The sequence below is a fragment of the Bufo bufo genome, chromosome 9 (genome assembly GCF_905171765.1).
Source record: "Bufo bufo chromosome 9, aBufBuf1.1, whole genome shotgun sequence".
In the NCBI taxonomy this organism is placed as follows: domain Eukaryota; kingdom Metazoa; phylum Chordata; class Amphibia; order Anura; family Bufonidae; genus Bufo; species Bufo bufo.
In genome coordinates, this window is record NC_053397.1 from 90,738,783 (window position 1) to 90,754,526 (window position 15,744).

At 40.2% G+C, this 15,744-nt stretch overlaps 1 protein-coding gene and 1 pseudogene across 1 annotated transcript; one reads left to right on the forward strand and one right to left on the reverse strand.

The window, feature by feature from the left end:
• Positions 1-2,268: 2,268 nt before the first annotated feature.
• On the forward strand, positions 2,269-2,413 carry LOC120979964 (annotated as a pseudogene).
• A 6,887-nt stretch (positions 2,414-9,300) lies between these two features.
• Positions 9,301-15,113, reverse strand: WNT8A (Wnt family member 8A). The gene is made up of 6 exons (XM_040407489.1): positions 15,043-15,113; positions 14,919-14,952; positions 14,676-14,814; positions 13,921-14,046; positions 13,005-13,147; positions 9,301-9,858 (listed from the first exon to the last, which is right to left on the reverse strand). Exons 1-6 carry the CDS (start codon positions 15,111-15,113, stop codon positions 9,301-9,303), a joined length of 1,071 nt encoding a protein of 356 aa, XP_040263423.1.
• Positions 15,114-15,744: the final 631 nt, after the last annotated feature.

Below are 15,744 nucleotides of genomic sequence, written 5' to 3' on the forward strand. Positions count from 1 at the left end.
TTATGGGACGTGCACTGTTGCCGGGCAGATTTGCTGGGAGTGGGCCTGTTGCAGGGGAGGTTCCTGAGTGTGGCGCTGGGCTCTGAGGGAACCTGTAGCTGGGCATTGGACATTCAGACGGATATTGACAGTGGTATAAGGCTTTAAGGCAGTTTTTGACTGTTCTGTCCCCACATGAAGGCGAATGAAGGTGTAAATGATAATGACTTTGTGACTGGCCTACCTTCGTATCCAAGCAGTGGAGCAGACCGGACCGGCAGATGCTCAGGTTAGATGGATCCAGACGTAGACACGAGGATGCAATCAAACGTGGGTTTATTTGATCCAGAGCAGTGACATACAGTGATACAATACAGGAATGCAGTAGATGCTGTGATGTGGATGTCTTTTCTGAGGCTAACTGCTGAGGCAACTGCTGAGGCAACTGCTGGTCAAAAACTGATGCCTTCACAAGCCGAGGTGTGTGTCTCCAGTCACAAAGGATGCAGCACTGAAAAAAGGCTACAGGAAGTGACCAGGCCCAAGGCTGCAAAAACCACGCCCAGACATAAAACTTTATAGACAACGAACGAAGCGTGCAGCATACAAATTCCGGCCAGCAGATGGCAGCAGAGAACAATAGATTTAAACAACATAGGTAAAACAAGAAATAATACAGTGCAGAAATTCAATATGAAAGGAACAGCACATCTATATAGACTACTATATTGATGTTTGTACTTTTAAGCTGCGGACTATATGATTTTTACTATAGCAAATCTTTGTCAGAGAAAGATCAGTGTAGTGTAATATGTTGCTGTAGTGCAGTTCCGTCAAATCTGATACTAAAGGTCCGGTCATGCTAAATATATTGAGATACAAAGCCCCACATATCTGTCCAAGTGAGTGTCATAAAGCCATCAAGGCAGCTGTGAACTGGGAACTTAAAGTGGCAATGGAAAAAAAACTTTAAGTGGCCCCATAGGGGTGGGTAACATAAGTAGGCAGGGTCAGCAATACCAAAATAGCATCTCGTAAAATAAAAAATAAAAAAAAATATTGACATGCAGAATTAAGTATAAACATATTAATTTTACTATAAAGTAAGTGCTGTGAAAACAAAAAACAACTCCAGAATTGCTGTTCAGGCACTAATATCATAGTGGGTCCCAAAGGACTAGGAATAAAAAAATAAAAAAATATTTGGCTGCCTTTGCTGCCATTCACTTGCCTGTAGGGTCTGTTTTTTATTTTATTTTATTAAAAACCTGTTTGACTTTATTGATGATATAGGGGTTGGGCCTCGAGAATAATTGTCTCTGTGGGCCCTAGGGACCCCTTTATGATAAGTTGTGTTTTTGTGTTCATTCATTTATGTTTCATTCTAAAAAAGTGATCAAAGAGATGTATGTACCCCACTTTGGTACCAATGAAAACTACAGCCTGCCATCACACACCTATGTTGACGATTATGGGTCGCCATAATCGAACTGACCCACAGAATAAAGGTAATATGTTATTTATGGTTTATGGTGAAAGTATGATTATAATCAAAAAACTAAATTGCTATTTTTTCCATTCCCCCCAAAAACAGTAAATAAAAGTTAATCAATAAGTTTTATGTAGCAGCTCTCCCTATAAAAAAAACAAGTCCTCATACAGCTATGTCGATCGAGAAATATAAGTTTTATGGTTCTTGGAATGCAACGATGGAAAAACTGAAAAAATTGCTTTGATCACTTCATCCGAAAAGCGTAATATAGGCTGGTCTTGAAGGTGTTAAAGGGTCAATGAGTTTTCAGAAAACCTTTAATATGTCATAGAGAGATATTAAGGGTTTTGATTGGTGGGGGTCTCAGATTGCAAGAACTAGAAGAGAGAGGCGTTTGCAATTTGTGCTCTTTTTTTTTTTACACAAATGGTAAACCACTTGTAGGTCACATATATGCACATTACATGTCTATTTTTAAAGTGAATTGGTCTGGTCACCAGAATATGCTGCTGTATGTAAGAGTAGCATGTCGTAGTGACTTATTTACTGGGCTAATAGATCAAGTAGCACAAAAGAATGATATTCTACCATTTGGTTTATAAGGAAAAGTGGATAACAGGAGGCGGTGGGGGTGTTCTCCTTGAGACAGAACACTAGTTTTGTGATGTTTCATCTAATTGTATGTTCAGATGGTGAAGGTTCATCAGCCCGCAGCAGTGCCATCCGCTCTTCCCTCTCTACTTACATGGCAGTAGAAATTCCGTGATCACTAAGGTGGCACTCCCAGGCTAAAGTAGTTTGATTCTCGGCCTTTTGGCTAAGATCAAATGTACTACCTGTTCTTATCAATGGTTGAACTGGGCCACTGAGATTCAGAAATTAACCATTAGGTGTATGTTGATAGCTGAAAGATTGTCACTTGTAAGTGACCTGGGACCTCCAGATCAAGTCCATGAGTTGGGTTGTTTTAAAGCTTGAGGTGGAAAACTCACTGGGGGTTCCCACTGGGTATCGGCACACTTGCAAGCACTTCAATTTCTCACATTTGAGCGCACTCACCTCTATTTGCCTGGGCCTTCTGGCTAGGCAAGATTTTTTAATTCTTGACGAATGCCCATGCTGTAATGGCATACAGTCACTTATCCAACCAACAAAAAAATAAAAAACAATAAAAAAAACAATAACCCCATATAGAATAAGAGAGCACACATATAAAATATATGTAGTTTATTAAAGACACATTAAATGACAATAAATATAACATAAAGGCACAAAGTAAAGGGGGGGGGGGTGCGCCCCATGTGGTGGGACCAAAATCAACCTCCCTCACATATACCGGACTAACAGGGAAAAGGGGGTCACAGACATTGGGTATAAAGCTGCATACTAATGGGAGAGCTGTAAGTTCACCCAAAGTAACCTATAACCATGTGTATGCTACATACAATAATACAAAAAAGTCAATATGGTCACACACAGCACACCTACCCCCCAATGGTAACATAGATGGCAATCCGATAAATGCGGATTACCAAATAGTAACACAATCAAGGGCAGAGCAGGAATGCTGTGTGTAAGCAATAAATCAAACTGAATTAACAAAGTAACAATGCATGAAACAAAAACACAAATTACCCATGGTATGCCGGAACCCAAGGTCTGTGACCAGAGCTGCACCTCAACGCGTGTTTCGCCGAGAAAGGCTTTGTCATTCACTTATCACATTTTTTGTTTCACTGTGTGTCCACTTTCCACGTTTGTTTGTCACTAGGACTTTTCAGGCTTGTGCCAGCCTTATGGTCTACCCCCGGAGGTTTAGGGGTGTGTGTGGGAGGGTGGCCATCAGGTTTCTCACCCCCTCTGCAAACCCCTTGGCTTCGGGGTCGAGCCAGACCTTGACAGTCTCTTGGCCAACACCTGGGGTGTCAGCTAAGGTGGAAGTCAGAGCAAGATGGGTATGAAGAAACGTTCATTGGGCTTTAAAAATCTGCTCAACCCTCTCTCCATTTTCATTCTTGATGCGATTCTAGATGTGAACCAACAAAACATCATCTTATATATGCCTGGATTTACTGTATAAAGACTGGCAAAATTAGGAAAATCTGCCAATTTTGAATATGTATTGTGATAAGGTGGACAGTGCAGGAAGGTGTGTATATGCCACTCAGATACCTCAACTCGGTGGGATAGCTAAAATCCATAATTCAATAGTCTCAGCAGCATGTAGTCATACTGGGCAAAGACTTTCAGTTGTTTTGGCAGCTATGGAGCAGAGAGAGTGCTTCCAGTTCTAAGGTTGGAGTTCCAGAGACAAAGATGTGGGTCATTGCTAAGGGCAACCAACGGGAACCAAGTGAAAGGGAGAGCAGTGTGGCACTCCGGAGTGCATATGTTCCCTGTCAGGGTGTACCGAGTCCTGGAGAGGATGTGCGGAGAAACTGTAATGACGTTGCTAGGAGCAACCACTACCTGGAGAAAGTGACAGCTTTACCGGTGTTGTCAGTTACCAGAAGTTACTGGGGGATGGCGAATACCAAGGATCCCATGCTAGGCCGCGTAAGAGGAAGCAGGATTGCAAAATCGGAGGTCGCTGCGGCTATTGTGGAGTCTGATTGCGATCCTGGGCGGGCGGTTCCCAGGATCCAGGAGAAAGACGATGAACACGGAAGAGAGCTACCCTTAGCTCACTCATCTTCCGAGGCGACTGCACCCGTGACGACATTGGGTAAGAGTGTTCCAGTTATTACTGGTATAGCAGACAAAGTAACAGTGAGCGGGGCTCTGGAGGTTGGGCATGTGGCTGACCAGTGCCCTAATGCCTCAGAAGCCCTGTGTTGTGGTATGAGCCAGCAGCAGTTGCTATGTGCCGAGCCAGTTGGTGTAAAAACACCTGGACTAGAGACTGCTACACAAATGTGTGACCTTATGGTAAAGGGCAGTCCAGGCGTTGTTGGAAGCAGAGAGCCAGGTGATCCCAGTACCTGCCATCCGGGTGGCTGGGAACTATCTGCGGGACAGTCATGGGGATAGCATGAACTATCCGGGGGCTCTCACTGGGTGTGAGACGCCTGTGAAAACGGAGACTTATAAACTTGATGATGCAAATATGCTCATACATGAGGGAATGTTGGGCTGTGATTTCATGTGGTTCCGTGATTTTTGGGGAAGTGGAAACACTTCTGCAGTCAGTGACGAAACTCCTGCAGAACTGGTACCTAGCCCTTTAAGTGAAGTGACCATTAGAAACAATGGTGTGGATAAGGTGCAAGGTGATTGTGCCAATTTGGCAGGAATGCATAATGAAAGTGGAATGTCATGTGAAATATGTGATGTTGATAACATGCCTTTTCCATTGCAGGGTGTGGTCAGGGGAGAAGCGACCCCTGGTGGTAAAAATGTAAATGATAATAAAGCTTTATTTTCTTCATCTGCTATTTTTCACGAAGAACTATATGATTTGATCAAGAGATTTGAAGAATTGCATATATAGTACAGACCAAAAGTTTAGACACACCTTCTCATTCAAAGAGTTTTCTTTATTTTCATGACTATGAAGGCATCAAAACTATGAATTAACACATGTGGAATTATATACATAACAAACAAGTGTGAAACAACTGAAAATATGTCATATTCTAGGTTCTTCAAAGTAGCCACCTTTTGCTTTGATTACTGCTTTGCACACTCTTGGCATTCTCTTGAATTGTGAATCTTCAATTTTCATAGTCATGAAAATAAAGAAAACTCTTTGAATGAGAAGGTGTGTCCAAACTTTTGGTCTGTACTGTAAATAGTGTGGAGCTAAGCACAGCTCCATCTCTGGTGAATGTAAATATGGTAGGGCTAGAGGGTGTACCGCATGTACCAGAGGTGGATATGCAGTCTCCACAGTGTTTTATGGTTACTAAGGAAGTGTCCCAGGTCGAGATTATCTCATTGGTGCCCCTAGAGGTCAGAATTAATAATGACACGAGCGGTATATGTGACACATGTGATGCGACCGATAGCAACTCAGAGAGTGAAGCTACCATGTCAAGGTCCTGAGAAACTAAGGTGGTTACTAGTAGCGACCAGGCAACAGTTATACCTGACCAGACGAGAGTTAAGTAGGGAGACGTCAGCCTAGTGTCTGAGACCCATGCCCAGGCAGTGATAGATGACCTGACAGGTCAGTACAGCTGCAATCAGGAGGAGGATTTCTCTCTCTCCACACGGTCCCTAGATACGATAGAGAAGGGACTAGCTGTCTTCACAGAGCAACTGAAGAAGGCTTCAGAGGAGTCAAAGGAGGAGGCCCAGAAAGAGAAGGTGGGTACTCCTGTGTCTGATGATGCAGCAGAGAAGCGCTGAAGCTATATTGTACGAGAATCTGATGTCTCTCATGCGGTATGGAGAAAGTTTGACCAGCTCTCTGCTGAAGAGAAGTACAAGCCAGAACCTGTTGGAAATAGGTCTGGAAACAGTGACGTTGCAGTACCAGAGAAGATGGAAGATGTTTCTACTGACCAAATTAATGAGGCTGATATGGGTGATCCTCTGGAGAGAATGCCAGAAGACGAAGAGTCTGTTGAAGACCCCGGTGTCCCCGATGCCTCCTACCTCGGTGAGGAGGAGGAGTTAAGAGGGCAAGTATATGATGCCATGCCCAAAAAGAACGAGAAGGCTAACAAAAAGAATGGAAACTCTGAAAAAGAATGGAAAGAATGCTGAACCATAATTCCCAAAAGAGACTCGTATTTGCTACAGCCTGGAGACTGCTGGACTATTGGGCTGAGCAAGCCGCACCTGAAACAGTGTGTGAACTGTGATGTATAGGTCAGTCAGAGAGACACGTCTTATGTTTTAGTTAGAGCCTAGACTGGAGGCTTTCATTTTGTATTGTTTATGTTTTTGCTTGTGCTGCAATAAAGCAGTTTGGACATGAAAAATCCATTGTCTGTGAAGATATCTGTGAACGTGACCCCTGAAAGAGAGCTACCCCTTACAGTATTGACTGAATAAAGCATCTACTTTAAAGAGGTGTGCCCTAGATTTGTATGTACCAGGTATGTTCAGATGGTTTAAAACACACTTGGAGAAATGTATAGTGTATTTGCTGTAGAATTCATGAAAGACATCCATGGCTGACCCTCAGAAATCTGTTGAGGATTTATAGTTTGAATGCCATTGATCTGACCACAGACACCCGCCATAATTTCTGAGAGATCCATGTGGAAAAAATCTGTGGCCACAAAAACAGCAATGCAAATTCCTATTGGAAATAATGGTTTGCAAATTGGCTCTGTGGATTTAGTCACAGAATTGACTAACATATCTGAACATACCCTAACATACCAGTTGACATGTTAAGGCCCCTGTACACTGATAAATTTAGCAGACGATTGTCAGGAAGGAAGCATTCCTTCCCGGCAATCGCCTGCTCATTGCTGAAGGAGACCACAGCTATTACAGGCAGCAATCTTCTCCACAATAAGGGGAGGAGCGATCCCTACTGCCATTGCTCGTCCTCATACTGAATCATTGTTTGCCGGCAACAGAGCATGATTAGACTGCACGATCTGCTACCTAAGCATTTCCCTCATTCATCGGGTAATCGGTAACCTGTACACTGGTAGATAATCGTTATTGAGCGTTTCTATGACCGCTTTTGATTATCTGGTCTATCCTCAGCCACTGTAAAGGGTACTTTAGTATGATATTCTGCCCTTAAATAAGACATCAAATTCATCTTCTTTTTTTACTTTTCCATCTGAATCCCGAACACTCTACAGTTATCTCTAAAACACTCATATGTTTTGTAAAGACTGTAAAACAATAACTGATACACCACTATGTAAGTAATTGCATTTTGTTAAAGTAATTAACAAAAGAGGTTAAACTACGTAACGCCATTAATAGTATTAATGTAATCTACATTTGCTCTACATAGAGAACCCTCCAGTCAGCCCAATTACTATTTATTGCCTAGATTACTTAGCAATGGACAACCTCCACTACTAATTTGGAGATAGGGTCGGCTCCAGATAAAGCTCCAGAAACAAACCAGCTTGTCTTCTCATGTACCTTTTGTTTCTGTTCAGTAGAAGAGAAAGAAAATATTTTAAGTGGTGTTAAACAGTTCTGGTCTTTACTTAAGCAATCTCCCTTGTATTCATCAAATTATCACGTACCAGCTAACTAGATGCTATTTGCATGGCAATCAGATCCTTTTTGATGTTTCCAAAAAATCATTGTTTAAAACACTGAAAATGTCTGCATATTTGCTGCCTGCAACTTGCCTGTGTTTGCTGCTTTTCTTTAATAGCAGGATATATTTCATGAACTTACTGCAATGTTCATTTCCTAGACACTATTGCTAGAGGAAGCGTCTCTCCACACTTGACACCAGGTTTAGGATAAGTAACAGCAGGAGATGAGACCACCAAACATTCACAGTCTTTTTACAAGCATACAGTATATACGCAGGTTCAAAGGGTTAGAAGCTGATCGTTAGAATAATGAATCTCACTACAGGCAAATGACATTTAGCATATCAAAGGGACAAACTTTATGGAGTCTTCTGTAATTGTTTAAGTTGTCCCTGGAGAGTTGTTGAGTCCTATGATAACCTTTTCTTGCCAAGAGCACACTGTAAATGAGCATGTAACAAGGAGGAGAAAGCTATTTGGCTATGGACCCTTTTTAGATCATTTGTAAAGGAATTGCAGAGATTTCCAGTATATAAAAATGTGACATGATAAGAAAAGTAATGATAGTACTCCCCTTTGATATGGATCATTACAAATATTATAAAACTAATAGGGCTAAGGCGCACATGGCTGGTGTTGAGTTCAGCTTTCTTCTATGCCAGAAAACTGGAGTAGAAGATTATAAATGTGGCGGGGCAGCTCACACCACCCCATCACTGCCCTCGCCACTCCCCCTTTCCGGAAAAGTGGTGAGGCCGGCAGAGTAAGAGAACTTACCAAAATGTTTGCACAACTGCTGTTGAGAAAGTTGCAAACATGCAATTTGCAACTTTTTCATGCCAAAACAGTGTTGAATCATAGTGATAAATGATGCAAAGGTCGACAGTCACATACTGACGAGTAATAGTTTTATGCTGGGCTTACACTGTACTATCCAGCTGAAAATCATGGTTTACTAGAGATGATCAGTACTTGTATGTGGTCCTATAATAAGCAGATACTGTTTCTGACCGACTTCTAAAAAAAATGTCCTCAAAGTGATCACCAAGAATGGTGCTATTAAAATGGAGGGTGGGGGCCTCTATCGATTTTACCTGGCAGTTGGGAACAGACCAAAATTCAGCTCATTTTATTATTTGCAAAACAACTGTATAAATATGAAGTAATAGAGAGAAAGGTGCATTCTTCACTCCTTAGTTTCGGGTTCAGGTAATGTTTCACAAATGAAGGCCTCTCTTGTATACCCTTGAAAATATTCATACTTTATTGTTCTTTTACAGACAGAGAAGGCAACTTGTGACGACTTGTCACAGCTCTGGGACATATTCCCATAAACATTATTGGCAGGACATACTAGTCAGTCTGCTGTGGAAATTTCATATTGCAGAATATGATAGAAGTCCACCAGCAGTCTCCATAAAAACACATTTCATTCCTAATTGTTGAAAACATTGAAAGTGCATATGTTTTATTTAACACAATATTTATAACAAACATGTAGAGCACCCACTACTTAATATACAGTTACTCATTTATAACAATGATAAATTAAAAATAGAGAACAACACATAAATCATTCAAAAAGACCCGAGACATGAATATTCAGTTGTATTGTCCATGTATTGCACCCTACTGAGGTTATTATCTCTGGTGTCTACTCTTCCTTTTTACGAACATGTCAGAATTTCTCTCCCGCTTGGAGCAATAATGCTTGATAACGATTTGTTTGCATTGTTCACATTTCACTGTGCAGCACCAATGGAACTTGCAGTTACAGCTGCTAACAATCTCAATCTTCTTCTCCTCTACTTTAAGACCACATTCAGTGCAGAGCCTCCTGCAACTTCTCCTTTCCCATTGGGTCAAATTCTTTCCGCTTTGGAGGCATTCTCGCCCTTCTGTGCCTTGGAGACCGAGGCTGGCGTTCTTTAGGCAATAATCGGGGGAGTCTTCCAAAAAGATGAGCTCAGTTTTAGCCACAGATCCAAACGCATCTGCTATGGCTCCTCTATTATCTGCACTGTTACCTGATCTAATCTTTCTCTTGTCCATCTCAAGTTTTAAAGCCTGGTCATGCTTAACTTTTAAATGGTTGCCGATATCCCGAAACTCTGCCAGTTGTAACCAACATGTCTGTACACTGCAGCTTCCAGATACTCCATGGCACTTGCATGTTCTCTTCATAGTTGCTTTCACTGCCTGTTTAAATGCAGAGATGTTGTGTTAGAACTTGCGGTGGATTATGAAAAACTACTTAGAAATTATGTAAGTTTTCAATGGTCATGCTTCACTACAGTTGTGCTTTTTTCTCATTATACAGTACAGACCAAAAGTTTGGACACACCTTCTCATTCAAAGAGTTTTCTTTATTTTCATGACTATGAAGGCATCAAAACTATGAATTAACACATGTGGAATTATATACATAACAAACAAGTGTGAAACAACTGAAAATATGTCATATTCTAGGTTCTTCAAAGTAGCCACCTTTTGCTTTGATTACTGCTTTGCACACTCTTGGCATTCTCTTGATGAGCTTCAAGAGGTAGTCCCCTGAAATGGTCTTCCAACAGTCTTGAAGGAGTTCCCAGAGATGCTTAGCACTTGTTGGCCCTTTTGCCTTCACTCTGCAGTCCAGCTCACCCCAAACCATCTCGATTGGGTTCAGGTCCGGTGACTTTGGAGGCCAGGTCATCTGGCGCATCACCCCATCACTCTCCTTCATGGTCAAATAGCCTTTACTTTCAAAGTTTTCCCAATTTTTCGGCTGACTGACTGACCTTCATTTCTTAAAGTAATGATGGCCACTCGTTTTTCTTTACTTAGCTGCTTTTTTCTTGCCATAATACAAATTCTAACAGTCTATTCAGTAGGACTATCATCTGTGTATCCACCTGACTTCTCCTCAATGCAACTGATGGTCCCAACCCCATTTATAAGGCAAGAAATCCCACTTATTAAACCTGACAGGGCACACCTGTGAAGTGAAAACCATTTCAGGGGACTACCTCTTGAAGCTCATCAAGAGAATGCCAAGAGTGTGCAAAGCAGTAATCAAAACAAAAGGTGGCTACTTTGAAGAACCTAGAATATGACATATTTTCAGTTGTTTCACACTTGTTTGTTATGTATATAATTCCACATGTGTTAATTCATAGTTTTGATGCCTTCAGTGTGAATCTACAATTTTCATAGTCATGAAAATAAAGAAAACTCTTTGAATGAGAAGGTGTGGCCAAACTTTTGGTCTGTACTGTATATGTAGGTATTCCTTTAAATTGTGCTAATTGGTTGACTTAATATCAGACGTACATGTTCCTGTATGATGCTAGTCATATGAATGGTGAAGGCTGCTTTCTTCCAGACTCAGCACTTTGCAACACCAGACACAGCATAAGACCCCCATTTACAATTTCTAGTCATACTCATAGTTAATCATGTTTCAAGGGGGTTATCTAGGAATTGATATTCATGACCTATCCTCAGGATATGTCATTAATATCAGATCGGCGTGGTTAAACTCTCAGGACCCCCACCGATAAGCTGTTAGAAGAGGCTGTGTGCTCTGTGAACACCTAAGCCTCTTCCTTGGCCATGTGATGTCACTGTACATCGGTCACATGGCCTGGTTGCACCTGAGCCCCATTCAAGTGAATAGGGCTGTGCTGCAATACCAAGCACAACCACTATACAATGTACAGCACTGTGCTTGGAGAGATGCTGGGAGGCTGCAGCGCTGACTGGAATTCCAGTGAGCTCCACGGCCTCCTGAAACAGCTGAGCAGCAGAGGTGCTGGACTGGGGCATAAGTAGTGGGTGGAGCATGTGTCCGGGTGCTTGATGATGGGGGGAAGTGCTTGACTAAGTTAGGCTAGGTTCACTTCGGTGGCAGAGGTTCTGGCAGGAGCCTCTGTCACAAATACCTGTGCATGCAGCAATGTTATGTCTGCAAAATGTCAGTATTCATAATGGAAGCCCAATGGACTCCATTATAGTGAAAGGGATCGACTGGGCACGGGCAGTGGCCAGAATATTCTGGATCCAGTGATTCTAGCATTCTGTTCATATGCCAGAACATAATACTGGAATCTGCCTGCAGGTGTGCACATATCCTAATATTTAGATAAAGGAGGCCCTAGATGATATTATATCAGGCTAATTATAACTCAACAATTGTGTCCATAAAATTAGTCATGATAAAAGGTCTTGAAAGCAGCAATAAGGATGAGGAATAAGCTTCATCTTGCGCTAAATGGTCCATCCTTGTAGAGCTCAATCACTCACAGACATTTGCAAAGACTAGATGCTGAGGAACTGGCCCAGTTTCAGGATAATGAGCAGAAAATTCTCTACCAACAGAACAACTGCTTCATTCATTTATTTATGCTTAATTCATTACACATAGATTTTGTTTTTACTACTTTAGGCTAGTTGCACACTAGCGTCTAGGATCTGGCAGGCTTTTCCAGCAGAGAACGGCTTGTCTGATCTCTCTGCATTCCAGCATTATCAGATGCTTGAATGTCCCCATCCGACCCCGTTAACTATAATGGGGACCGGCGGACATCTGGACTCAACCTAGCAAATATGCCGAGAATCAGCTGGAAGAAAACAGCTTTATTAGTGGGCAGGACGGGGACGTTTAAGCTTCTGGCATTGCCCAAATACAGAGAGATCTGGCAGGCTGTTCCTTGCTGGAACGGCCTGCAGGACCCTAAAAGCTACAGTGCAACTAGCCTTAGAGATATACTGCAATTTTTTGAAAATGATTAATATTCAAAATAGGATTTACAAACGGAAGTGATGATGTGAAAATATATCAAAATGAAATACTCAAGAAATCGAAGTATTTTCTGACATTGTTCAGAAGAATACATGCCAATAAGAAATGTAGGACCTATTGGGGTCACAGTGGAATAATCAGTGTGATAAAAAATATTCCCAGTGCCTTCCTGGCTCATAAAGAATTGTCATTGAAAGAGACATCTGGTAATTCTAACACCAACAAGAAACACTTGTCTTTACAGAGTGATACTCGGTGTTAAAGAAAGTTATTGTTTTAGGACTCCTAATCCAAAACCAAATACACATCATGCGAAAGTGTGAAGACTCCCGAATGCTAAGCCCACACTTCTCCAACACCTTTAAGTATGCTGGGCCAGTGTTTGCACATGTCAGTTTATAGAGAAGGTGTAAATGTTCTGGGCAACAATCCCAGTAAGGATAACCTGCTTTGACCTCCTATTAGACAGCATGTCTCTGCTTCTATTCTATTTTAATGTAGGTAAATGAAAGAAACATGTCAAGAAAGAATACACCGGACAAAGAAATGTTAATGAACTTACAAGTCTTCCTGCTTCATTGTTATGCAAGTTCATTAAGGCTCGAGCATCTTGTCCCGTTTCCAGGCCATCAACAAAAAGTTTTGAGATCCTCTCTCCAAATTCAACATTATCACTGCATCCACCCCATACCCAACCTCTTCCACCTATGAAAGGAATAAAAATAAAAAATCTTATTATTTATGCAGTTTCAATATGGTTTAAAAGTCAATTTGCTGGCAAAACTAAAATTTGCAATTCTATACTTCTGAGTGTTTTATTTTTTGCTGATGAAAGCAATGTTACTTTGCATATGTATCTTAATGACCTCTTCTTGCCTCCCACTGCTGAGCATTACAATTGATGGCTGTTGAATGACACTGCTGGATGCTGGCTAGTACACCCAGGAAGTTGCTCATATAAGTGAAAACTATCCTTACCAATAGCAGTTATAAGATGCTGAAAACTGGATAGCCATGAGTACATTCGTTCTAAATATCTAAGAATCTATAGCTACATACTGACATACAAACCCAAAATAAGTGTGCAGAGCATGTAGTTTAATAAACTTATCACAAAAATCATGCAGTAAGTAAAGTAATAGTAACCATACATCGTTATTAAAACAATCCACACAAAACAACAGATATAAACAATTGTCTTTCTTATTTATATCTGTTGTTTTGTATGGATTTTTTAAAATAATGATTTATGGTTACTTTTAATTGGTAATTTGATCTTTATGCCTTTATTTTTGTTCTGTGTGATTTTGATGATAGATGGTCTATCTATCTATCTATCTATCTAATTCCCAGTGGAAATTTTATAGGCACCTACAGAAAATGATAATATATTTTTTATATATTTATATATTATTATGCTAAATAGTATAAAAATTATTGAAACAGAAAAGTTAATGTCTAAAGACAATAAAACTCACCGATGCGTCCATTTCTAGAATCATCACATCCACAATTGTCAAAATCTCCCATGCTGCAATTCCTGGTCAAGGTGTACATTACTCCAGCTGAACTGACAGCATGTACAAATGATGTTTCTCTAGTTGCTGGAGGAGAACATAAAGCAATAGTTTTATTACATGCTGGTCTGACATACTATATAATTCAGCTGGTTTTTCTGTCCTCCTATTTAAGAACTTTAAAGTACTATTATAAATTGAGCTGCAGGAGATTCCGCTAAATGCAGAGCTCCATTCAATATCCACAGATTATGAACTTATAGAAATTCTTCACTGGACCATTTTCTCTTATCACTTCTGTATGAAAACATTACATTTGGTTTCTACATTTTATAAGATGATTGGAGTTGGACCAAACATATTTCACCATCCTAAATTAAACTTTATTACAGGCAACCTTCTACTGGACAACATGTATTAGAGAGCTGCAATCATGCTGGAAATATTGAATTTAAACTTAAGGTAAAAATAATGTAGCCTTCTTCTCAGGTTTTTTAAAATTGTTTGTGTGTCTCATATTAGTATACATATTATATATATATATATATATATATTATATATATATATATATATATATATATATATATAAAGTTCCAGTATATTCCAATTTAATAAAAACATTATGCTGCATATAAAATATAAATTCTACACTTAATAATCCCTATTAAATATAAAACGATGTCACAATTTGGTCACTTCTTACTCAATTTACTTACCACTTCTTAACCCATTGTGAGTTGCTAGTTGAAGGGCGCTCTCAGGACAGTTCCACCGTTCCCATGCAAACTGAAACTTGCATTCTTCAATGCCACTCTGAGCTCCCACTGCCACGCTGGTAGAGTATGTCAAGTAGGCCTGCACAAATCCAAATAACATGACTAGACATTGATAATTTACCTATCTATGCATGGATACTAAACTGAAGAATTGCAAAAAAAAAAGTAAGAAATATCTGTTACCTTTGGTCCCGTCATCAAAAAGTTGTTGACTGACCTGAAAACAAAAGAGACAAGAAAAAGTTAACTTTTTTGTTCCCCTGAAAACTATCTTGGATTCCACGTCCACATTTGTGTTCAGACTCACCATGCTGATGCAGTGAACACTGGGCAAAACACAAGGACAGTCATGAGGATGCAAAGTTTTCTGAATTCCATGATAAATTTCTTCTTGTTGTAAAGTCCAAACTGAAGTTCACAGAGAGGTGGTACATCCAACAAAGAGCAGTAGTAAGACGTGTGGTACTTATAAGGCATCCATGGGGTTTTCAGGACACTTCTCTTTACTGCTGGCCAATAGCACAGCTTACATGAGAAGTTCACTGGTTAATGTGTGAAGAGGTGACGCCTACTATAACACTTGAGAAGACAATGAAAATGACCCTAGCTGTAATAATAGAGCAATACACTCACAATAGTTGGTTTTAATTATATTAAAACATTTTAAATGCCTTAGTGAAGGGTTCCTTTGACAATATAATAGCCAAATAAGGTATCTTTCCTCATATCAATGCAAACAATTATGTTTCCAGTGTCATATTATAAGCCTATAACGTTTTAATTGTTACATTTATCAACATATATTTAAGAATGCCACCGAGAGATGGTTGACATGATGCAGTTTAATTATACATTGTCTTTTTTATCAGGGAAAGTGAAAAATGTGAAGTTTTATTTTAGAGAGGAGACTTGAAATCACTTATTGTTAGGCTGTGACTTGTATCTATTCTGTGATGGCTGCCTCTGAAACTAGGAACCTATGTTTAAGAGCTTTTCCAAGTATGTCTTG

Coding starts and splice junctions, on each gene's coding strand:
- WNT8A (XM_040407489.1), bottom strand. CDS start 15,113: ATGGAATTCAGAAAACTTTGCATCCTCATGACTGTCCTTGTGTTTTGC. Junction 14,047..14,675: donor TCACAATGGGTTAAGAAGTG/GTAAGTAAATTG, acceptor GTTCTCCTCCAG/CAACTAGAGAAACATCATTT. Junction 13,148..13,920: donor TTCTAGAAATGGACGCATCG/GTGAGTTTTATT, acceptor TTCCTTTCATAG/GTGGAAGAGGTTGGGTATGG.